This window comes from Agelaius tricolor, unplaced genomic scaffold, assembly GCF_023055355.1.
Source record: "Agelaius tricolor isolate 1412-34295 unplaced genomic scaffold, bAgeTri1.0.p SCAF_14, whole genome shotgun sequence".
Lineage (NCBI taxonomy): Eukaryota > Metazoa > Chordata > Aves > Passeriformes > Icteridae > Agelaius > Agelaius tricolor.
The window spans coordinates 14,022,288-14,046,947 of NW_027269274.1; the positions used below are offsets into that span (position 1 = coordinate 14,022,288).

The following is a 24,660-nucleotide window of genomic DNA, read 5'->3' on the forward strand; positions in this document are numbered from 1 at the left end:
AGAGCCCCTCCTCTCTGCATTGCCCCCAGCCATTTCAAACCAAAGGCAAGGAGGATGTACCCAATGTGCTGGGTGGTGCTGAAGTGGAATGAGATGTTCCAGGTCCTGGGGAACCAACGGGGAAGTGAGGCCCAGCTGGGCTGAATGGTAGTGCAGACAGCACTAGTGAAGGAAAAAAAGTTGGAACTCCTCCTAGGAACTTGTAGTTTTGAGTTCTTGGCTGATGCTACAGCAAGGATGATGCAGAGAAGGACTAAAGGATCTGGAAGAAGAGCAGGAAATTCCCAGGTACTCAAGAGGATGCAGCTCAATGTGTAAGTTGTTTTTTTGTTGAGAACTGACTTTTCTCATGGGACCTGCTGTAAGTGGCTTAGCTGCTCCTCTCACATGGTGGGATGCACTTGGTGACTTTTTAAATGTTTTGCACTTTTAAAATGTTTTGCTTACTTTACCCTTAAGCAGTTTCTGTTAAAATTAAAAATTTATGTTTAATGCAGAGTACCAAATTTAAAACATTAAGTATTGAAACATGTTTCTCATCTTGACTGTTCCACAAATTGCCTTTCAGAAAGACATTAGACAGCAGAGGACACCAAAAAAGCCCTTTTCAACAGAACAGGGTGACTGTAGTTTTCAGTTCACCCAAAAGTCATTTGCCTCTAGCATGGCTACAGTGCTCTGAGCAAGACTTTATCTGCAGACTAACATAAAATATACAGTAGATTGGGATGGTGAAATATTTCTACAAAGACATGTAAAGGAGCATATAAATACTATGAAATAATTTATATTCATCCTTCTTGCACAATTTAGCTCTGGAGGCATTGGGTGGCAGCTGTGCTGTGTTGGTGCAGGCCTGAGTGCAACTGTTGGTGTTTCTCGTATTTCAACTGGTGCAGGCAAGAGTGACTGGCACTGGTGCTTCAAACTGCATACAACAAAAAGTAATCTTTCTAATTTTCTGAGCAAGGCTTGAAATTGTTCCTGTAATACTCTGAGCTGTTGGCTTTACAGCTTTCAGATTTACATTTCCTTAAAAGTCCATGTTTATGGCTTTTTCTTTTCAACTGGTTGCCTTCATCATTCTGTGGGTATTTTTACTTAAAATGTAGTTTTGTTGCAGTCTTCCTATGATTGCATTCTTGCAATGTGTAACATATCCTATAATGTTAAAGTTTTGTGTTTATTTTACTCAAAGAAAGAAAAAGGTTGGAGTATGAGTCAAATCAAACACTTTGTTTTTCCCCTGAGAAAAGATGAAATCTGCTGCTGTTAATAATAATCTCATTACTGCAGCACTCTGTTAGTGCCTGTAACATCTCCCCAGCTCTCCTCGGGTGGAACCACTGCCCGCCCACTGCTCCGAGTTCTGCCACAATCGATTCATCAGCCCCAGGGCCAGCACCGCAGGGCTCAGCTGGGAGAGCAGGGCTGGCTTCTGCCTGCTCTGGGCAGCACCAGGGGGAGGAAGAGGAGGAGGAGGCCAGAATCCGTCCAGAAACAGCCAGAGCCTAAGCCAGAACCAGCACAGGCCATTGCTCTGTTGGTTCTGGTACACCACAGGCACACTGGAGTGGTTTGTTAAATGAGAGATGCACCACCCCCTGGCTGCCTGGGGCAGGGAAGGTGACTGTGTTTGTATTTCAATGGAACTGAACATAAAGCTACATCTCCATTGTCTTCCAAGCTCTGCTGAGCCCCAAGCCACTTCAGAATCCAGAGTGGGGCCCTGTACCCCAGTTTCAGGTTTATTCTGGAGGGAAAGGAGCAATGTTTTTCAGAAGTTTCACATTTCAGTATTTCACATTGGCCATTTGGTGGTTAGGTTCACCTCATAAAGCAGTTGCTTTAGTACTGGAAATTTGGACAGCCAGGTTTGGGGAACTCTCCTTAAATACTCCTCCTAGGCAGCTTTCCTCATGCCTGTGGGATAAAGAAAAAGACACCTGTCAGGACTGCTGTGTTGAGATTGCACTGTATCCAGGCAGCTTTTCAGTATTCTTCGTGTTTTGTGTCCCTAAACATGGGTAAACATGAACCAGGAGTCTGTCTGAAGACCCAACAAGTGAAGACTCCTCCACCCACTAGTTTTTATTTAAGCTATAGAATTCTTACACAGACACTGCCAGGAACTAATACCCCATACAGGGTGGAGTATTAAAAATGTGACAATGTTCTGCCACAGGGAAAGAGTCAAGACTAATTAATTTTCAAACCCAAGCAGCTGTAATGAACTGTAGTAAAATACTCCTTTTTTTAAGGCAGTCAAGATGGGAAATTGTCATTTAAATGAGTTGGTCTTAATTCCTGACCAAACCAAGGTCTAGGCAAGACATGCTGTCAGGAAAAAGAGCACTGTTACCTCTTGGCCTGAATCTGTCAATCAGAGGAACGAAGCTGTCAAGGACACTCCGAATTCGGTACACTGGGTGTGAAAACAAAGGTATAAGATAAGCAACATAAAACAAAAAAAGTAAAAAATGGCAAAACCCAAACACTGACACTTGTTTAAACAAGCACATCTGCAACATCATTAATAAGAAAGATCAGGCTGAGTAATGAGAGAACCATCCATAACCTCCCACCATGTTAACATGAGATTACAGAGGAGACAAGTTCTTGGTTTGGGAGCCACAACTTGCTGCTGGTGGCAGCACTCCTACACCATCCTTAAGGATTGTCAAAATGCACAGGTTTTAATATTTCCAGTAGCTGCTGGCCCAAGCTCATCCTCAGTCCCAGGGGAATGCATGGCAGCCAGGATGCACAGCATCTTATGCAGTGGATCTGGGAAGACAGGCCTTGCTGCTAAAATTACACGTTGTCATGGCAACGCAGCATTCGGCCATTGCTGCAGAAAGAGGTGACTCAGGGTCTTGTGATCACTGAGAAGGAAAAATGAGTCAACCTCTCCCTTCAGTAGCATTAAGGCTGCTTGTCTGCATCCCCTCTGTAACTGGGAGATGTTGGGGGAGTTTCATGGTGAGTTACAGAATCTCAACCCCGGCAATTTCATGGGCTGTGGCAACTGTGTGACCTTGTCCTTAGAGCAGGGACACAGCTGCTGCTGGAGGGACACTTACCTAGACCAAAGTATATCCCAGTGGTTTCCAGGGAAGCAAAGGTGATTAAACCAATCCCAAGAGAAATAGTCCAATCTAAGGCAACAAAATAAATGTTAGTTTTGTTCATTTTTCTACAGTGCAATGATACATCCTTCTATTGAATTTTGCCTTACCTTTGTAGTAGTAGTAGCAAACTAGTAAAGCTCCAATTGCAAAGCAAAGAATGACAAAATGAAAGAATTCATCTGAAATTGAGAGGGAAGATTAGGTCACAACGGCAGCCATGGCCCATCCAAATTCACCTTTAGGTACAGAGTATCACTCATGGAATGAAAGCAATTTCCCTGAGATTTCTCAGGGGCTAGGCTCAACATTGTGAGAAGCCTCAATGATTTTCATCATGAAGCCTTGATACACTTCAACAAAGTACTCATGTTGGAAAAATAAAGGTTTTTTTGAATCAGAGATCTTATTCTTGGACTAAGGTTCAACAGGTTTGACATCAGTTTGATTTAATAAATCAATTACCATCCTTCCGTATGCCCATCCACCGTACTGTGCACTGAGAGGGGTGAGTGCTCTCCTCCTCGTAAGCTACAAAAAAGAGAAGTCTTTTAGTACTATGGAACTGTGAAATTAAGGAGTTCAAAGTTTATTTCCCTTTTGTATCTGAAATAGATTGTCAGAGCAGAATATATGTAAAACTATTAGTCTGGAATCCTTTCAGAAAAATAAAATTAGCTATTTTAAAATCACTCCAAAGAGCATGGGTTTAAAAATGAATTTTAAAAAGTATAACCAGATGGCTGCGTTAACAATACTGAATTGTTTTAAAGCACTCTGGGTTTTTTCTGCCTCTTCTGGGACAAGCCATAGTCTCAGAATGACAGTGGGGGAGTAAAGCCATAGTACAAGGGAGCTTCAGTTTGATTCCTGGGTGCTTTGCACAACCACAGCTACAGTAAAAGGATCCCTTCATTTCTGAGGGTGTGAGAACCATCCCTCTACTAACACCTGACACCAAGTACTTCTGCACCTCCCAAAAGGAGACCTGCTGCTGAAATGAGTCTCCTGCAGCTACACTGGCACACAGAAAAAACAACATAAGAACAAATGAGGTATTTTAGAAGTTTAAACACAGAGCAGTTTGCTCTTTGTCATGAGCGGAGTTGCCAAATTCTCTTTTTTCTCCACCTGTATTGCCAGAAAGAGCTGAGTATTTTACCATCTCTCCAACAACAGGTTTAAAGCAGCAGTTTTTTCCTTTTCTCTTTGTTGGTGGTTTGAGCAGCCCCTGAGGCACCTGCTGCACCCAAACCTTTGGGAGTTCATTCAGAACAAGTTTCAGGTGCTGATTTCCCCTACACTGGGCAACCTCTGCCTGGCAGTGAATTTTCTTTTAAGATGGAACAGGTGTGGACTAGAGGGGTCCTTTACATGAGCTGTAGACTTTTGCTGTGGTGCTTTTGAACCACAGAACAATTAAACCTTGAACAGAAACTCTGCTCTGGGTCACCTGATACAGGCATCAAATTTTTGCCTCTTTGAGCAGTCTGGATTAATCACAGTCTGGTTTGGGGGCAAACTCAATTATTTTCTAATTAATTACATAGTATTGCTTTATTCTGACTCACAGATACAACCCTGTGCGTTTGTATGAATGATCTATAGATAAAGAATTTAGCAGAACATCAATTCACACATGGCAAGTGTCTGTCCTGTATTACTCTACTTCCTAAATGTAACAGTCCCACTGTAACTTGGCATCATGGAATGACTTGCACAGTATTTTTTCTGTTAAAGCATTCCATGTTCTTACCTGTTTTCAACCTTCTACTTTTTGATTAGACAATCTCTAGGCATCAAGGAGCTGGTATTGCCCTCACTACACTAAGCAAAACTCCTGAAACAACATCCACAAAATAAACTTCTTAATTTGCATGTTTCTACTCACCATCTACATCTGAATCTTCTCTTCTGGCAATCTCTGAAAAGAAATATAGTTTTGTTACTTCTGATGGAAAAAATACAAATATAGAGCTTCCCACCATACTCAGCACCAAGAAGCACAGTGAGCAATCACCTATCTGCAACAAAACTGGGGTGAGTGGTAGAGAGGCCAAACACCAAGGGGAAAAGTAACATGACCCTTTCTGCACCTGGCAGTGTGGGGAGAATATGGCCCTGCAATGGATTCCTCTGCCCTGGTGTCCCTATGGCTCCTTGGGATAGGTAACTTAAAAACCTCCCCAAGGGATTATGGTGCAATTTGTAACTTTCCACTGCACAGAACAGAAGTGGAGCAGATGTCCTCTCCAAAGGCTGCTTCCACTGGGCTGTTTGTCTCTCCTAACTCATCCTGTGGCCTTGGCCTGGGCACAGGAGGGATGAGCTCAGTAATGCAATTAAGCTGTTGGCAATTTCCTGCTGTGGCCTTTTTACAAACATTCTGGGGCTGTGCAGAGTGTCTGGTGGGAGGAAGTCTGCCTTCCCACTGCCTGTCTGTGCAGGCCTCTTGCCTGGCACTGTTGCTCTGTTGCTGAGGCTTTCACCTGGCAGCTCCTGCTGGGAATGCTGTGCACTCAGAGCCAAGCATCACTGCTGGCAGAAAGCAGGTTCCAGGTCCCTCCCAGCCTTGCACCCCTGCTCAGCAGGAGACAGAGGGCTTCAGGGAATGCTAAAAACTACCTCTAGCTTTTTTGGCTAAGACTGAACAGTTGCCCAACAGAACTGCTGGGTTTTCCCCTAAAGAATGACTGCTATGAGCTGATCTTGTGAGAGCCTGGCAGGCCTACAAAAATGGGTTAATCTGCCAGAATACCTTGTACAAATCAACTGCTGTCAGGCAGGCACTACCACAGCCTTGCAACAGAATGTCTGCACCGTGCCCAGGCCCAACACCGTGCTAACTGGAAACCAAGGGATTTACAGGCTGAGAGTTATTTTTTAATGTCTCAGCAGGTCAGAAAGAAGACACTGCAGTTATAGTCATTCCAGCAGGATGAGGTGACCCAGGAGTGCTTACCTGAATCTCTGTAGGGAACCATCTCTGCTGGTATTCCTAAAACATGACACAGAGATGAGGTAGGTTAATACCTGCAGTGAGGGTGTCTGTGCCAGTGCCAGCCCATCAGCTCCCTGAAACCAGTGTGGATGTGTAACAGAGACAAGGAAGAGACCAACTCTAACCACTAAAAGAGGGTGCCTCTGCTGGGGATTATGCAGTCAAAAAGTGGGAAATGACTGAATTCTTCCCCCCGCTATTCCATCTCTCCAAGTATCTGGAGGGGTAGAATGATTCAGGTAGAATCAGACTCCTGTGAGACAGGTTAGAACTCCTGTCAATTTTAAATGAGCTGCTCTTACATTTGGGCTGAGCTCAGTTTAAGACATTAATTAAAATATTAATGCTTTACATTTTTACATCCCTAGTTCTGTAGGTATTTTTATGTACTGACACAACACATTTTCTTCATCTGCTTTGTACTTATTTTCCGTTTTTCCTTTGGTAGGAAAGGAAAATCCTCAGGAACAAGGTGGCCCTTGCTGATGATCTCCAGTCAGTGCTGTGGGCTGACTGCAGCCCCTCTAGGTGGTGGCTGTGACAGATGTTTTCAGAACCCTCCTGCTGCACTTCAGAGGCAGCCGTGCAGACCCAGGCAGCAGGACTCCTCCCACAACAGCAGATTTTGCTGCTTTCCTGGTTCAACTCTGAGCACAGGGCATGGCTGAGTGTCAGCATTAGTTGAGCTTCATCTTGTAGGAAATGTCTTTCCTACAGCCAAATTCTAACTTGTCTTTCTTTTACATCCACACATGTTAATATACCTTTGTTCAACAGCTAACCCAAAGAATACAAAAAATAATCCTTTTTTGGTTTGTATTGGTTGCCTCTAGTAAAAGCCAATACTGTTGTCACTTTATCCTACCTCCAAGTAACTGGCCTTCAGTCTTCTGTATTCCTAAATCTTCCTCATCACTGTCTGGATAAGAGAAAGTATTTGTTCATCAGAGTGAAGAAAAATGTGCTAGCAGCATCAGAAACAACAGCACTGTAGTTGTTTGCTCCCAATATAACCATATGAAGGTAAAAATCAAGGCTTTGAAATGCAAGGATCACTATTGGCTGCTTTTGCCTCACAGCTCCCTTCAAAGCTGGCTGAATTGGTGAAACTCAGCAAAACCTGAAGGTGGATTAAATTTATAAAGGGCTGTAGAGAGAAGTTAGGATCTTTTATTTATGGAAGGAATCTTGCAGCAGATTTCTATGCTTCTGAAACCAACTTCCACAAGAGTGGGTGGCAGCCACTGTTTTGCTGATTATGAATCAGGTACTGATGATTTTCTACATTCTCTCTTTTGCACAATTTCTTACTTTATTCAGAGCTCTACAGAATTGCCACATCTCCTTTGTCAATCCTTAAAAACATGCAGTCAGACTAAATTATGTATCAGGGAAAATAAAATAAATCCTCTTTACCTTGTGTATCTTCATCCATGGACTCCTGGGATGAGTTTTTAGACTTTTTGTCCTCTTCTGAATATACAAAATTCCTTTCCAAACTCTTCAGGAGTTTCAATTTTTCATCTTTTTTTGTACAGAGAGAAAAAAAAACATTATCAGTGACTACATTTTCTATTTTACAATTACAGATTTCCAATGCTTTATTAAAAGTTGCCTGACAGGAAATCAGACCCTTTGTCTAATTTCAGTTGTGTTTTTGGCACACAAAGGGCAGTAGTATAAAGCATCAAATGAAAGCATCATACATGCTACAGTTTAGACCTTCTTAAATGGTTGTGGTAGACACCTTTCATATTCTGGTGTTTAATTATTCAGAATGTTACCATAATGTTACTGTGCAAATTCCCACCCCCTGGAGCAGCAGCAGCTGAACGATGCTTCAGCAGGAGAGGAGTGGCTCACCCTGCCCTGGGCTACTCCTGCCAGGGCTCCCTGTGCCGACGCCGCGGCTCCAGCTCCCTCTCGTGGCACAGGAGCACAGCCCTGAGGATCCCAACTGCTGCTGCCGCCTCCTGCGGCCGGGGGTGACTCTGAACAGCTTCACACCCAGCTCTGTGCTCAGGGCCGGGGCTCTGAGCAGCTCTTCATCAGGAGGTGCAGGATTTGGGCACAGGCAGGTAGATGGGATTCCTTCTCCTTCGGCTCCTCGAGGCTGCTCACAGCCCAAGGGTCTTGTAACCAACATTCCTGCTCTGAGAGATGACCAGAGCTGGGCTGTGCACCAGGCTGGGAGGTCTCTCCCCTTCAGGAACATGTTTAATCAAGGCAGAAGCAGGAACAGGATGTCCTTGAGGGTCCTCAGCTAAATTTAGGGTCATCTTAAGTGAGTGCTCCTCTGTCATCTATTAAAGACAATTAATGACTATGGACCCAGTGAAACTGTCCCTGGTTTCTTCCTGCACAGCCAGGCAAATAAGTCTCTTTTATCTTGTTGCCAGGTTCAGCACCCTGTGTGCTATCCCCTGTCCATTCCTTTTAGTATTACATATGCTGCTAGGGAATTATAGTTGTACAAATATTTTCACTGCCTCAGCTCTGATTTCCTACCACTGTGAGTGCTCAGGGGGATCCTGGCTGACTGGATAACAGTCTGTGCAAAAAGTCAGGGAAAACATTCTCAAGTCAGAGAAACTTCTTTGGCAGCAGGACATGCTCTCTCCCTAAACACAAGTAGTTTTTTCCCCAGAAGAAGCCAAGTCTAACTACAGTTAAATACTAACTTTGGCTCTCCTTACCACCACACCTAACTGCCTTTCCTGAGCAGCACTTCCAGAAAGTTCAGTTGTTCACTAATAATCACTTCCAAGCATATAACAGAGTGTTCAAGCTGCTGTCAAGTCCCACTGACAGCTGACAGGAACAGGTAGGACTCACCCTTTCCCTTGGAGCTGGGCAGCTGCCTGTACCCAGATGGGTTGGAAGTCTTCAGCAAAAGGTAGAGAAGAGCCATTGCCCTGACTCCTTTCTTCTCTATGGCTTTCAGGCAGGCAGCACAGCCTCCAGGGAGGACATCACAGCTGTTAAGGAGCTGGAAAGGAGGTAAGTAACTAGCAAATGGTCTTTCCAATAAAACACAGCCTGTAGAAGCACACCCTCATGGGCAAATGAGTGTATCCCACCCTGCTCCTACTATACAAAGGGAAAACCAGGGACAAAGAGTCATGTCAAAGATGGGAAGAGAATGTAAACTCCATTCAGCAACTCAGAGCAGAGCCATCAACTGGGAAAAACAGCATGGTGGGCAATAGTTAACTATTCAGAGAGCTGGAGAAATACAGCTATAGGGTCTGAAAAAGGCCATGCAATTGCTGCAGTATCTTACAGCAAAATATGACTAACAATGGTCCTGCCTAGAACACACTGAGCTGAGCTGATCCTGAGGAATTTATACAGAGCCAGTTATTTTTGCACATGGAGAGCAGTGAAGTAAAAAGCAGTGGCCTGAACCTCATTTATCTAAGTGCCCTGTTACACCTTCTAATATATTTCAGTACATCAGCTAGTGGGACTGTGTTCTCTCTCCCCAGAGTATAGTAGAAAAGTAAAATAACAAGGATAAGTGTTCCTTTGGTAACTTACATTGTTCTTTTCTTCAGTATTCAGGATAGGTGGGTCAGTAGAGGCCAAGCATTTCACAAGTGATTCCCAGAAGGACTGGTTCATTTTCTCATGTGTCTCCAAGTACTTGGCATCAGCAGCAAAAACTCTCTGAAAAATGTCTGTAAGGAAAAACCTGTCACTGTGCAGGAGTAGAGGGGGGTTCATGGCAGTGTTCCTGTAGTGCTCAGTGCAGGTGTGGAGACAGACACCAGGCTGTAACACACTGCCCAATAACAGCACACAGGAAAGAGAGTGCTGCTGTATTGTATAAAGCACCTCAGTCTGCCACAAAACAGCAGACAAATGTCAACAGTCCATACAAATGACTGATGTCTCTGTGATGCTGTTGTCTCAGTTAGAGAAGCATGGCAAGTGTTCCCAAAGTATTCCTAGCTGTTTAACATGTGTTTATTCTGACCATGCTGTTCTACAGACAGGCACAAAGACCCCAAGGACTGGATACCAAGGCACTGAGATTGCTCATCAGGCATTTAATGCACAGTAAAGTCTGCTTCATGTACCTAAATTCCCACTTGCATGTGCACAAAGCCTAACAGGAACCTGTGGAAGAGCTGGGAATTGAGTGCTGGTCTCTCTTTTACAAGCAAGGAGATGGATAGGGTGTGTTTTCAGAGGAAACAGATTTCATGGACTCATGTCCACCCTGGCAAACACTGCTGTGCCCTGTGCATGAGCCAAAGCTCTGATCTTTGTGTGCATCCCTCACCTTGCTGTTCTTCAGTAAGATCTGGGATTGGGACATCCAAATTCTCCATTGCTGTGCCTGTTTGAAAGGGGAGAAAAAGCACAATTAGAATCAGGTCACTGACCTTCCTGGTTTTCTGTCTGTGATTTTCTGCAAACACAGTGTCTCTCTCTGGGCCTTTCAGTTTTGAAATCACTTCTCTGTTTCACATCATGATTCATTTACCCTCCTGGGACCCAATTCTTGACTCCTCCAAGTGAGCCCGACTGGCCTTTGGTTATTAGGAAAGAATAAAAGTCTGATCATCATGAGTAAAACAAAAAGAAGTCAAACTTGATCATTGACATTGTTGTTTTGTAAAGCTACCAAGGTGTCTAATTAAACATTTACCACAGATGTGAGTAACCTAATAGGCTGGGTTCAATTCATGAAACAGAACAATTATCCTGTACCTTTTAGATCCTAATACTTAAAATGTATCAGCCAGGAAAAAGAACAGAAATAGTTCCTAGGAAAGTCCCACAAGACTTTTGAATTCTTGCCTCACAGAAGACTTTGATACTTCAACATCTGTCTTGCCAAGCTGTCATGCAAAGGAAATTTCCATTAACTTTAGCTTTATGAATCACAAACTTTTAAGTGTTGATCCCAGACTAATTACTGGTATTTGCCACAGAAACAAATGTTCTGACATCTCCAAAATTCAGCATTTCCTTTTGTTTTGATAAACTTGCCACAGAAGTTTTGGGCTGAGGCTGGAATATTCTGATGGTGCACATTTTCTGGTGGCTGTGGTTCTGAACTGTTGCCTCTGCCTAGCATGGTCCAGGCATTCTGCACTGATGCATCTCCCCTCGTGCAACATTGCAACCAACCAACAGCTGTACTGAGAGATGCAAAAGAAGAGGTTTGGGGAGCCTAAAGCACAGTTTCCACTATGCAGGATGCAACAGTAAAACAGTTTATATGTCCACACATTTTCTTACAATATGACTTTTGGATCCATTCAACAAAACACTTCCAATCAAGCAGTTTGAAAACTAAGTATACCCTTCAAACTTCCAGAGGAAAACCTGTTTCTTTTTCTACTGGCACTTTCAGTTCTCTAAAGACAATCATATCAGTCCAGAAAACATTCTAATACAAAACCCAAAACAGGTCAGTTAATATGTTCAGAAGGATACTGTAACACATAAGCAAACACTCAAACAGAACAACTTTTTAGGGTGTCACTTCTCAGACAGAGGAAATTAGACACAAACAGACTTCAAAAGACTTCTGGGAAAATTACACAACCACTTCCAAAGGCTCAGCTCAGAAAACTCAGCTTACCTGCCTCCAAAGTGTATTATGAGAGAACAATATTTTAACAACATTTTGAAATTATGCCCAGTGATGCATCTATGCAAAAGACCTACAGATCTTCCCCTTTCCCTGACTTACATCCAGCCTTTGCTGCTGTAGCTGTGGCAGCAGCCCTGTGGGAGCTGTGAGCACCGATAGGGAATGCAGGAAATGCATCTGTCCCCTCTGTGGGTAAGCATCAGCTGATGTGGAAATGTAGGAACCCAGCACGCCACACCCTGGACAGACTCGTTCTTGGCCACTCAATCAAGAATGTCAGTTCATAGGCACTTAGATATCTCAGCTATGGTTTTCTGCCTTTTTCAGTCTCTTTCTTGCCTTCCTATTTGCTCAACTTAGACCTTGCAACAGTTGCTTGTTTAACCTAAAACCTTTAGTGCTCTCTCTGGACTGCATGGTAAAAATACAAGAGCTAAAGGAACAAAAGTACTTTAAATATAAGCATTTTTTCCCAGCTGATTAATTCAATTTCAGAAAATAATTTAAAAGTATTCTGATATTTTACTAATGAAACTCAGGAGGTTTGTCTTTGGGCTTCCAAATACTTAGTGAAGGCCACTTTCAGTGGCATTTTAAGGCAGGTTGCTCTTCCCCTACCAGGAACCTGTCACAGCAGCTGCCTTATCCCAGCTTTGCATCATCCCAAAGACAAAGTGAGCAGAAGGGCACTACCTGACCTGTCCTGCCATGCACACAGGAAGAGCAGATTCAACACTGAAGGCAGGGCAGACACTGCCAACGTCATCTTCATCTGCTATCAGACTGATTTACTTCAAAACTGCTCATTTGCTGGCCCAAATGAGCCAGCAGACTGCTCAGCTGTTCCAGCAACAGAAACAGAGTTGCCTAATGCACTTTTGTATCCTGCTGTGGTAAGACCTGGATGCCACAAGAGGATCCAAGAGCACTCAGCATCTGCTCCCATCTCCCTTTCTGTGCCTCCAGCACAGCTCAGCCCAGTCAGTCACCAAGATTTACATTAGCCAAGGAAGTTGGGTAGCTAATTTCTCTTAGACTATGCACATTAATTCCCCTGTGGCTCTTCTGGAAAGAAAATCAGATCTAAACAAAGGATAAGTATAGGTGCCTAATTATTGTATGTTTTAAAAGTGACTTAGTTGATTATACCTCATAATGAGAGAAGGATGATGATATACAGGCATTTCAGCCTGGCCATGAGCTCACTGGGCAATGACATGAACAACAGACCTCACCTTGTTTTCCTCACAGTAAATCAGAATTTAATTGTAGTGAGGTCTTTTTAATGTGTTAGAACAAAATTTGTGTGCAGAGTCAGATTTAGAAAGTGAGGTTAACAACTTCCATGCATGAAGTTTTGCTTAGCTGATTAAATATATCTGAGAGATATTGCTCAATGGGAAAACAAAAAAAAAAATGCAAATAAAATAAGATTGTTTTAACTTCAAGACAAAAATCGGACAATCCCAGATCTTTTCTCTTTGAAACTACTTTCACCTTTCATTTTAAGTTATATGCTGACACCTAAACCTGCTAAATTTTATTTTAAAGATAAAGTCCCTCAATTCCCTTCTCTCAAATCAAACCAAACCAACTTCTTAAAGCACACCTGCAAGTCTTAGCAGTCTTAGGTTGGTCCTAGCAGCTGGTTCCACTGGAAGATGTCCTGGAGGGCCGTAGCTGTGGTGAAAGCTGAGTTTCTTCCTGTGAGACAACAAAAACTGATCCACACCAGTTCCGTTTGAAACCCTTCCTGCTCCAGTCTCCTCAGGCTGTGGTAATAATTCTGCTACCCTTCTGCTTGCCTTCCTGTTGTCAAATGCAGCTGAAATGTGACAGAGAAGTAGCAAAACTTGGACTTTTCACTCTCCTTGAACACAGGCATGTAGAGACCCAGCAAGTGCATGTCACCGCAGCGAGGGCAGCTCCCCAGCTCTGACAGCCCCATGGGGGTGAGGAAGGAGCAGGCACAGCCCATGCACTCCTTGCCGCAGCTCCAGCACTTCCTTCCTCCCCTGGCTTTCACAGCAGGCCCAGACACGGTGGCTGCACTGCTGCCAGCCCCACACCTGTAAGCCCTGGGGAGGTTGCTGCCCATTTTCCAGCTCTGCCTTAAGCACTGACATGCAACATATGAAATTACTCAGTTTGTGTTTCTCCTTTCACACCCTGTGCCTCTCTGTGATGGCTGTAAAGCTCTGAAGGAAGAATATTAACGCATCAGAAGCCAGAAATGTTAATGCTCGTAGCCTGAGTAAAATTAAGGCAAACAAATTCTTCTCTTTGCATAAAGTGTTGGGGTTGCTGCGAGGATTTTAGAGAAAAAGAACTATTTAAAAGATGGGGAAGTTGAGTCAAAAAGACTCCAGTTGAGTCAGTAAGAGAGGTTATAGGGAAGTCCTGTAATCCCCACAGCACCCTTTTCCTGTACAGTGGCTCGGTGCCTCAAACAGCAACCAATAGCCCAGCAGTACCAAGAGCCAGCAGGCAGCCCCCCAGCACCCTCAGGCCTGGCCCCAAGAAGCTCCTGAGCCCCTCGCCAGCACTCACTCACCTGCACGGCTGTGTGGTGGTTCAGGATCCTGGCTCAGGGATCCCAGCCCAGGGAAGGCGTCAGGGCTGGGGCCTCACGTGGCCTCCCCTGACTCACGGGTGAGCAGCGGCGGCTCCGTTGCTCTGTGGCTGCTGAGGTCACACTACAGGCGTGGGTTCCCATGTCCCTGAGCCCTGGGGATGTGGCCAAGGGCCAGTCCCACTGGCACAGAGAGAGGAGGCAGTAATGGCCCTCAACAACCAGGACCCCTCACTCCTGCCCATGGCTGCTCCAGCACAGCCCCTGCTCAGGCTGGAGACCCAGCCCCACTTGTTTGGCCTCCCTGGGACATCAGGAAGGCACTGGGGATGTAGAATCCACTCTGTGGGAAGAGGCCCTGGGCTCTGCTAAAGCTAAGCAAGGACACCATGATGAGGGTGTGGAAGGCCAGGCATGCTCCCCTCCTGCTCAGGACATCGCAGGATGGCACAGGTAGACTGCCTGTGCAGCTGGGCCAGTGGCAGCAAAGGGAAACATGTCCTCCACACCTCCTGTCCCCAGCAGCCACAGAGGGTGCTGACAACACAGAGCCTCTGCTCCTCCTATACCCACTGTAAGGTCATCGGTGCTCCCCTCCAGCCCTTCTCAGCCACTCATCTTACAGCACAACAATATCTGCAGCCACCCCAGGGCTGTTGGTTTGTTGTTCAGGACAGCTGCTCCCTCACTGGCAGGTGATGATTTCTGAGCCAGCCAACCTTCACCACAATGAAACAAAAGTAGGAAAGGAGGGGGCAAATTCCTGCAGTGCACCACAGCACAAGGTGGCAGATGTTTGTTCACCTGAAAATGTATGTGAGGAGTGACAGCCAGTGTCAAAGGAGACTCCTTGGGACACTCCAATAGCACAGTGGCTGCTGGTTACACAAGGTGTGGTCATGTAAGTCATTTGTCAAATCCAGCTAATGGTTTGACCCTGGTGCAGTTGGTACCCCAGGAAGGATTGTACTCCCTCCCTCTGCTCTCCTCACCTCCTTATCTCCTGATGCTTCTGGAGTGACTGGGACACAGGTAAAGTAAGTTATACTTCCTAGAGTAGGTGTGCATTTATTTTTCTTTTCCAGTTTGTTTCGCTGTTTGCTGTGGTTTTTTGCTTTTTTTTTAGAGAGAGAAATTATTGAGGTTTGTGGTTTTTAAGCCAGATATTCCACTACTTTTCTACAAGTGCCTACTCAAGTGCCTTGTCTCACCTCCCCTGCCATTTTTAATTACATGTAGCATTGAACACTTAAAGCAGCTAATATCCTGTATCTACTGCTGGGAAGATTAAAATGCTTTATCATGTATTACATGTGTTTACCTGGCCCTTATTTGGGATCTGTCCTCTGAGAGATTAAGGAGAATGGTGATTTATTCTTTGTATGCTGGGAAAATTGCTTCCAGGAGGGGTTTAGAGAGGTGAGACACAGGCAGAGCAGCTCTTATGCTTGACACTAATTGGGTGCAACTTGTGTGTGGATTTGTCACACAGGCAGGTTGCATGAGAAATGTAGAAATACTGCTAAGTGAGTGTAGGAGGGGCCCAGTGATGGAACATAGAGTAGTTATTGCTCATTATGTCATCACATTTCTGACAGATTTAAACAGTCCCATGACTCCTCTTGCCCTACCCTGACTTTCATCCAATGGGTTGGTTAAATTACTCCCTCCTGTGCTACTTACTTACTTGCCACTTATTTTGCTTTAAATAAAGTCTGCTTCAACAATTGTTGTGATCCTGTGAAGCACAGGTAAGTGCAGGGGGATTATACCTCACTGCCAGCTGTACTTTGCAGGCTACAGGTAGTTTACAGCTACCTTTCTGCTTTTAAACTATGAGACTTGAGAGAGAAGAAAAAAGCAACAAACAGTGTACACAACCCACTTCCTAACCTTCCAGACCATCACTGAACCAGTAACACCCTGTTATGCTGAAATCAGGTCAAAGATGTTTGCTTTTGGCTGGGACAAAGCCTGAGATTTTGCTATGAAAGCTTGTGGAATCATATGAGTAGATCATGTTGTACCTTACTAAGATTTTTGGAAATTTTTTTCTCATTCTGTATTCTTCTGTGGAATTACTTGCCATAATAAATAATTCATTGTATTACTATTTTAAATTAACACAGTACAATTTTTGCTAAAGCCCGTTAAATTTAAGAACTAGCCCTGTTTGAGCAGGCTAAATCAAAGGCCAGGATGTATCACTCACTTCCTGGAGGATTACTGAGTTTCTCAGGTGCTGCTATCAACAGCTCCCGAGACAGAAGAGTGAGTGCTTCCAGTACTGACAAGCACAGGATCCTCCCCTTAGTGGCTGCAGGTAATGATGGAAATTCCCTCCTTATGGGAGCTCCCTTTTATTATGATCAGCACATTCATTACTGGCTCTGAGGAATGAGAGGGAGGGGGTGTCAGGCCTCTGGAGCACTGGCTGCTGGTCCTTCCAATTTAGCTACAAGGGCACTCTTCAGTTACAGTCTGGCTGCTTTAGCCCAGGCCCATCAGCAGGATGGACAGTGCAGCCCCAACACAAAGCACAAATCCACAAAGGACAGGCTGCTGGCTGACAGAAGGAGGGAACAGTGAGCCCTTCCCAGCCCCTGCCCTGGCTGAGCAGTGCTGCAGCAAGCACAGGGATCAAGAGAGTCCCAGGATACTCTCCCCACCCACTGCCCTAACTGGAGAACTGCTTCCATGAGCAACGTCCAAAAAAATCTGCTCCAGTATCTGCTCCTCTCCTCTTCTTGTTCTCCCAGTTCACTGGGCTCCCTTTCCATCCCCAGTCTTCTGGTCTAGCAATAGGGCTGGAAATGCCTCATGGAAGCAGAGCCAAAGGCAGGGGAGCACAGATGCTCCCTGGGAAGCACCAGGAGCCTGAGGGACAATTCCCAGCTTCAGCTGATCCTCCCTCTTGATAAAGCCCTTTTCCTCAGCACTTTCAAGCACACAGGCAATGCCAAGGATTTCAATATTTAATCCTGATGTTTTGTGGGATGGGTTTGGTCCTGGATCCATTTTGTAACTCTGTCAGCAAGGCAGGCTGTGACCTGTCCCCACTGCTTTGTCACCAATGTACCTGCCAGGAGATGGCAAGGCCAGGAAGCAGAACAGCCTACAAAGGTAAGGAGGCACGGGATGGTTACCTGGTGGGGTCACCTGTTGGCACAGGGGCAACACAGGGAGAGTCACAGAGCCAAGCTGGGGCTGGGCCAGCAGCTCTGTGCAGCACTGACCAAACTGGCTGGGACATCCCCCAGAAAAGGTGAACCTCAGAGTCCCACAGGCCTGACTGAAGTCAGCAGGACTCAGAGTTTTATCTGCCCATTATTCCCCCAGGATATTATTCTCAAACTTTTGCTCCAGGACATACCCAACAATAATCCTCTCTTCCTCCAAAAAGAGGGTTTTGTCAATGACTGGCTTTACACTTCTGTGATATAAAGTGAAAACACACAGGCTGTGTCAGAATGAACAGAGAGAGAGGGATGGGGAAGGTAAGTGGAAAGGTGAGCTCAGGGCACAGCCACCCTAATGCTTTTATGTACTCCAAGGCCAAGTTTCCAGCTCCCAGGACGTGCAGAGCTCAGAGCAGCACTGCTGGCAGCTTTTGGAAATTGGACACAAAACCTCCCACACTCCTGTGACCTTCCCATCTCACTGACCTGGGGAGCAGCAGCAATCCCAGGCTGGCAGGGCCAATCTTCTCCTTGTGAGACAACTACTCCAGTGACATCAGCTGCTGTCGGTGCCTTGGCACCAGGATGCAAGCAGACACCATCTTCTGGGATTTTTAAAATTCAGCCTTGCAAAGCTCTTAGGATCAAAGTGCAGCTGTCCCTCAACAACTCAGCTGTGTCCTAAAACATTCCTCTCTTGAAATGGCCTCAGCTCACTGAATTATCAGGTTCAATCACCTGCAACATAAAGGGGATGAAGGTACATTTCACTTTAAAACTGTTTCCTAAAATCAAGGGTCTGCTCACAGTAGGCACTGAGAGCCCACAGGGTATTTACTAAAAGCTAGAACTATTTGAGAACTCTGGTCCAATCCATTCATCTTAAAAGATGTACTCTGGATCAGACTAAAACTTTTTTGGCCTATGCAAATCTTGAATCAAGTTCTAGATCTGAATCAAGTTCTACTTCTGCTGACACCACACAAAGGGTGATGCCAATACACCATGTCTTCCACCCAGATCAAAACACTACAGCTCATTCCCAAACCTTGGAGCCTCTAATGAGCACTGCAGGACTGCTCCAATCACTCCATGAGGCCTGGCCAGCAGGCAGTGAGCACTACAAGCCCACTGTCTGTCATCCAAGACAGACAAACCTTTCTCAAGCTAGACTGGCTCAGGCTCTCTAGGTCAATTCTGGCACCTTCATAGGGGGCTGCAAACCAGGTTCTCTGCAGTTCAGACTCTGGGAAAAGGTCTCAGACCACCAACAGGTCTCTGCTGACCATAAGCAGAGCACCCAGCCCTCTCAGGAGATGAGGACAGCATGGTATCAGGACATAGAGGACACAGCCATCTCTGCTACATTAAATGTGTGGTGGGGAGGACAGCACCACTAACATACCACATAAATCATCTAAATTAGAATACACAAATCCACTCCAGAAAAGTTTAATGTGGGTTCCTGGGGCATCATATTCTAAAAAAAACAAACCAAAAAAACAAACCAAAAACCAAAATACAGTACAAAGAAAAAAGGCAAACAGAATTCCCCAGTATTTAAAATAATGAAATGTATCAAAGCTCCATCTATTACAAGGCTGCACGCCACAGCAGCTGCTGGAGAAGCAGTACCAGCCTGAGGACCAGGAAGCTTCACCTCCCAGAGACAGCCTGGAATAAGCAGCACCCAACCAGAAAAGCTGGCTCCTTAGGGAACTAGTAAGACTCCTTGAAAGGAAAAGGGCAGAACTCTGTAGTGCAGTGAGCTGCCCAGCATCCCTGCTGCTGGGAGATGAACCAGACAGGCTGATCCCACAGTGCTGAAGCTCTGTGAGAGCACAAATCCTGGGGGGAGTGGCACCTTCCAGCAGACTGCCCCAACTGCGTGGCAAAACCTACTCCTTTGAGAAATCCTGGTATGAGAGGAAAAAGAGCCATTCCAACAGGCAGTCAGGAGACCAGGAAGGGATTGAGACACACCATGCTACTAGCTGGGAACAGAAACAAGCAATGGATCTCGAGTTAAGAGGTCAGCCCAGTACAGACACAGTGCCAGGGATTGTCTGTGGTACCCTGTCTCCCATTCAGTCTTTGGATTGAAGAGCCTTAGCATAATTTAGGCAAGAACCTCTGGTGGTCTCTGCCTCAACCCCATCCCATTCAAAGCAGGGCCAACTTCAACATCCAATTAGTTCAGGGCCTTCTCCAGATAAATACTGAGTTTAAATACTGAGTTATCTCCAATGATGGAGATTTCAGGACTCCAGCACATGCACAGTAAGCAATGCATGGGCCATGGCAGTACTTCTGATGTACTTGGGCTACAGAGCAGCCACCTTGGAGCCAAGGGAGAGCTGCTTTCCTTCCATCTATGAATCTTATGACAACAGTATAATTTGATATGGCCCCTACACCCAACAGCAGTGAGCCATGGCTGTTCCACTTCACTGCAGGGCTGCTACAAAGCACTCATTTGCGCAGGTACTGTGCTCCAAAGGCAGCCAAGCCTCCCTGATGTGCAGCCCAAACTGACAGTAACCATGAAAGCTGAGGAAAAAGCTGGAGGAGCACTTATTCAAACAATGGAAAACAGAGATTCCTATGGAGAACAAAACTGTGAGCTCAGAGGAGGACCTACATCAACAAGGAACCGGCTGATGTCAGACAGCATCAAAAATATAACAAACATTAAGTAACTCAGGTGCTCAGTAAACACTGCAGGCATGACAGTGCCATCATGAAAAAGCTAAGATTACAGTTGGAGAATAGACCAAGACTTTTAAAGCCTGCTGGGAAGTAATAAAACCTTTCCTGATATCAATTCCATGGACTCCCCAACAAAGGCTAAATATGAGCAGTGAATGTGCAGATCTGGATGCCCACTGAAAAACTGAGATAAATGGAGGAGTGGTGGGGAAGGGCTGAGAGACTTCCTTCTCCTTGCCACTTGCCTCGCAGAGAGGAGAAACACCTCTTCCTGGGTGCTGGCAAAAGGCTCTCTCCTGTGGCATGTGCACCACGCCAGGTGAGCCTGCTGTCCCCACACTGCCCTGACATGTGCACATGTGAAGGCTGAGACACCCTCCAGACCTTAGGGATCACCAGATTTTCTATGATCCCAGCAGGAGCACAAAGCGCCCCAAAGGCCAGTCAGGTGCCTCCAGGAGCTGACAACAGCCTGGCCCGCAGCCCCTGTGGTACAGCCCCCACGCGTGGGGAGGAACGTGTGCCCAAACCCCGTGGGTCAGGCGGATGGAAGGGCAGGCTCTGGACATCCAGGACGGTGGCAGGGAGCCGGGCATCCCGCGGCCCGGCCCCAGGCAGGCACGCAGAGAGCAGGCAGGGCAGGAGCACAGCGGTTTATTGGCAACACGAGCAGAGGCGGCGGCGGTGGCGGTGGGCCCCGAGCGGGGTGAGGGGCGGCGGTGCTGGGGCCGCCCCGGGCCTATGTCAGCGTCTCCCCCTTGGTGACCTACGGGAAAAGGAAAAGCCTCAACCAGGGCCGGCCTCGGGCCCGGCCCGCACCCGGCCCGCCTCCCCCGCTGCTCACCCGGGCTTCGATGTACTCGATTCTCCGCTCCAGCGCCGTCAGCTTCTCGTTCAGGGTGGCCAGCCGGGACCGGCACGACATGTCTGCGGGGAGGCGGCAGTGAGACACCGCGGGCCGCCGCACCGCCCGCCCCAGCCCGGCCCGCCCGCAGCCCCCGCCCCGCGCCCTCACCGAAGGAGTTGAGGAAGTCTGCGATTTTCTTGATGGAGCTGGTGATCACCTCGATGTACTCGCGGTTGGCCCAGTCCTGGTGGATCTCCCGCTGCACCGGGTCCTCCTGCACCGACATGGCCGCCGCCGCCGCCGCGCCTGCGCGGGAGCCGCGCCCCGCCCGCCCGCCCGGTGCCTCAGGGCCGCGCTGCCTCAGGGCCCGGCCCGGCCCCGCCGCGCTCCTCGCTGCCGTCCGTGTCGCTGCCGCTCAGCTCCTGCGGGACGGGCCCCCGTCAGTACCGGAGCTGCACCCCCGCCCTCCCTCGCCTCGGAGAGGCGCAGCCCGGCGGCCCCTGAAGTACCTCCTCAGCGGGGCCCTCCGCCGAATCCTCCTCGTCCCCCTCGTCCTCATCCGAGCCCCTCTCCTCAGAGGCCTGAGTCAAAATTTCTTCTCCCTAAGTTGAACACAAGATCTGTACTGAGTGTACGTGAAGCGGCCAAAGTGTGCCTGGGTGGGATGGGAGAAGAGGGCATTTTGTTGCCTTAAATAAAGAGTTTTAGAATTTAAAACATCAGGTTTGTTTAAATGTCCTGCTTCCACAGTGAGATGAAGAGCCAAAACTGGCTTCTTTTAAAGCCACACATGAAAGTGTGTGAAGGTGTTCAAGTGACCTTTATCTCTTCCCTCTTGTGCGTGAAGTTCTCGCCAGGGAACAGCCAAAAAATCCCTGTACCTGTTCATTATGATCAAATCTGACCCCTCAGTGCAAGAGCCTAGAGATGCAGACTCTTAATCTTGAAATAAAATGCTTCTTTCTCCTGCACTTGACATGACTGTACTGTGGTCACACTGAATTTGGCCTTTTAGCTATATCCACACACAAGGGGAGAGTTAGAGATGTGTCTAGAGTTGGACAAGATGAGCATTGTCCTCTCCCAGATTTTAATTGCCCCGGGCAGGGCAGTGGTTCTCACCTGAAGATCCCGATTTTTGAGGATGCCGACCCAGAAGGCCTCCTGGCAGTGGTTGAACGCCAGCATTGCCTTCACTCTGTACACAAATTGTTCCAGAGACTTCTTCAACAACGGCACATGGTTGGTCAGTCCAATGTCTTGGTGAATCTATGCAACAGTAAAATGTGATGAGGATTGATTCTTGCCTAAGTGTTCTGGCTGTTTAAAAGCCATTGGTTATCAGGTGGGACAGACATGACCCCCACAAAGCTTGCCCACATGATATCACTTCTTGGCCAAATTATAGCTATTGTTAAAAAATAAAGCTCAGATCAGTATTTTGTCTAAACTGATCCCTTAAAACAATCCAAATATCCACATTCACCTGCATTAAAATAAGTCTGTTTTTGTCATGAACTCTAGAGAGAAGCTACTAACTCCTCTGCTGAATTCCCAAGCTCAGAACAGAAAAAATGAGAAAAGTGTTAAATATACCACTTCCATCACAACCTTTTCTTCCTCAGTGCCTCAAGCAATTCCTTTACATGGAATGTGTGTGCACTATAATCTCCAAATCCAGCTTCTCTGGAGCAAAGAAGCATTGGCTTTTGGAGAACTAGGACAGGAGGAACAGATGGAGTTGCTGTAAGCAAAAGCCACCAGAGGAAGGGCACCTATGCCAGGTATCCTAAGAGATTTAGCTCTGGTGAGCATCTCCTGCTAGGCTTCAATCTGCAGTACAGAACAGTCACTGCTAAACCAGAAATCCTGTCAATCTGCCAAAACCTGCACAATTATTTTGTATGCAATATTTTCCTCTTTCATGAGAATACTCTGTAATCTTCTGGGATTAAGATGCTCTCATTAGCTGTATTCTGAATTCAGGTCACCTACATTTCTTGGAAGAGTTCAACATGCCTGGGCAGAGGGACACTGCTTTGCTTCAGGTTCTGCCAACAAGGAATGGGTAACTGGTTACCAACAGCAAGCTGTTCTCCAGCCTATGTAACAGGCAGGAGCTAACAATCATCAGCACTAATCAGAACCTCATCAGCAGAACCCTTGCTAATGACACAATCAACATTCACAGAGCTCCCCAAGCCCTGGAACCTGCCCCACTGTGTGCAGGCAGTTTGGAGATTCAACAAAGTACAGCACTGGCAAAATTCTGTCTCCAGAAACTATCCACGTGCCCAGGGTTAGGTATATAAACAGAAAAGAGACTTGGTGTGAAAGGGGAAATGACAAATACTTAGGAAATGACAGGTGAAGCTGACTGCTGTTGCCTGCTGTGTAATGCTCTTTAAAGACACATGTATTGAGGGAGAGTGACAAATCCTTGGTCACATTGCACCATGGGTTAGTGAGCCTCCCTGAGGTTTGTGTGAAAGTGAAATGAAGGTTGGTTTAACAAATGTTGGTGTCAACTCCTCTTCCAACAAGTATGGAACATTGATTGCATACATTTACTTGCCCCAGATTCAGCTTCTGCCTTCTCATTCTTGCAAAATGATTTGGTAAAGAGATCTGTACCAGAGAAGTGGTACAACACAGGTGTTCATTAACTGCAGCCCTGTGCTAACAAGGACCATGGGACACAGCACTTGAACATGCTGGTCAAAGATAACATGAAAAGCTGCTGTGATCCTGCTAACAAGGTGAATTGTGACTTTAAAGCAGGCACGAGGATTGCACTTTGAAACATAAGGACTTTTTAGCATTGTCAAGGTTTCTGCCAGCTTCCACTTTTCACCCTGTGCTGAGAGGTGCAACAGCATCTTCTATCTTTAGCTAAATATCTGTGCTCCTGATGCCAGCTCTTGCCTAAATGGGTAGCAAATCTGGCTTGGGAGCCATGCTGGTAGCTGGCTTTCTCCCTTCAGCTACTTTGGCAAAGCTTCCTTCTTGGACAAGTGTTCATGAACCTTTCAGGAGTCAGGAACAAAGCAGCACACAGGAAGATCTTCCTGTCTGCTCCTGTGTGATTCTCTCTTGCAACACACACTGTCTCTCCACACTGTAAGCAAAGTTCTAATCCTCTCCTTCCTTCCTGCCCCGTCTCCCACAGAGATAGACTCTGTTATCACCATCCTCCTTCTCCCTTTGCCCTTCCAGCATAACATAAAAGCCATCTAAGAGGACTTTGAGCAGGGCTTTTTCCCATCTACCTCCTGTTGCTGATCCTTCTGAGTCACAAGGCTGTTCATCTTTGGCAAAGCTTCTCTCCTATGTTATCAATCTGGCATTTGTACTTTGTTCAAGGTCTCTAAGATCTTAGCTTGTGTTCTCAGAAACAACCTCTTATAGATGCCAACAACTAAAGATGTCCAGAACCTCTGTGTTAAAAAATATTATGCTAACCTGACCTAACATTCAAGTCAGGCACTTCCAGAATAAATGCTTCAACTTTTGGCCATTAAACAAGGCTATTTCACCTTCTCTGAGTTTTTGCTTGCACAGACATTGTTGGAAGCATGCAAGTAGAACCTGCCAATGCCCTGGAAAAGCAGTG

General features: G+C 46.2%; 3 protein-coding genes across 9 annotated transcripts in view; all 3 read right to left on the reverse strand.

Annotated features, from left to right (window-relative positions):
• Positions 1 to 18,782, reverse strand: part of TMEM40 (transmembrane protein 40) — a 35,601-nt gene extending 16,819 nt beyond the window's left edge. Inside the window, exons 1-14 of one of the 6 annotated variants that reach the window (XM_071439792.1) lie at positions 17,978 to 18,782; positions 13,350 to 13,444; positions 10,418 to 10,474; positions 9,670 to 9,809; positions 8,965 to 9,118; positions 7,546 to 7,653; positions 6,995 to 7,048; positions 6,091 to 6,126; positions 5,020 to 5,052; positions 3,594 to 3,659; positions 3,239 to 3,310; positions 3,084 to 3,158; positions 2,363 to 2,425; positions 1,716 to 1,923 (exon numbers count right to left, since the gene is read on the reverse strand). In XM_071439792.1, the coding sequence (XP_071295893.1) occupies positions 1,904 to 1,923; positions 2,363 to 2,425; positions 3,084 to 3,158; positions 3,239 to 3,310; positions 3,594 to 3,659; positions 5,020 to 5,052; positions 6,091 to 6,126; positions 6,995 to 7,048; positions 7,546 to 7,653; positions 8,965 to 9,118; positions 9,670 to 9,809; positions 10,418 to 10,466 (870 nt within the window). In that variant the 5' untranslated portion in view covers positions 10,467 to 10,474; positions 13,350 to 13,444; positions 17,978 to 18,782 and the 3' untranslated portion in view covers positions 1,716 to 1,903. Of the gene's footprint in view, positions 1 to 1,715; positions 1,924 to 2,362; positions 2,426 to 3,083; positions 3,159 to 3,238; positions 3,311 to 3,593; positions 3,660 to 5,019; positions 5,053 to 6,090; positions 6,127 to 6,994; positions 7,049 to 7,545; positions 7,654 to 8,964; positions 9,119 to 9,669; positions 9,810 to 10,417; positions 10,475 to 11,728; positions 13,304 to 13,349 lie in introns of those variants that run through there. The other 5 variants (XM_071439791.1, XM_071439790.1, XM_071439789.1 and 2 more) reach the window with 5 other exon arrangements.
• A 145-nt stretch (positions 18,783 to 18,927) lies between these two features.
• Positions 18,928 to 21,353, reverse strand: BRK1 (BRICK1 subunit of SCAR/WAVE actin nucleating complex). The gene is made up of 3 exons (XM_071439800.1): positions 21,216 to 21,353; positions 21,045 to 21,127; positions 18,928 to 20,966 (listed from the first exon to the last, which is right to left on the reverse strand). The coding sequence occupies exons 1-3, from the start codon at positions 21,331 to 21,333 to the stop codon at positions 20,940 to 20,942; spliced, it is 228 nt and encodes a 75-aa protein (XP_071295901.1). The 5' UTR covers positions 21,334 to 21,353; the 3' UTR covers positions 18,928 to 20,939.
• The window catches only part of FANCD2 (FA complementation group D2), a 34,030-nt gene continuing 30,604 nt past the window's right edge, over positions 21,235 to 24,660 (reverse strand). For both annotated transcript variants that reach the window (XM_071439782.1, XM_071439781.1), the window contains exons 42-44: positions 22,170 to 22,316; positions 21,557 to 21,649; positions 21,235 to 21,469 (exon numbers count right to left, since the gene is read on the reverse strand). In XM_071439782.1, the coding sequence (XP_071295883.1) occupies positions 21,392 to 21,469; positions 21,557 to 21,649; positions 22,170 to 22,316 (318 nt within the window). In that variant the 3' untranslated portion in view covers positions 21,235 to 21,391. The remainder of the gene's footprint in view (positions 21,470 to 21,556; positions 21,650 to 22,169; positions 22,317 to 24,660) is intronic.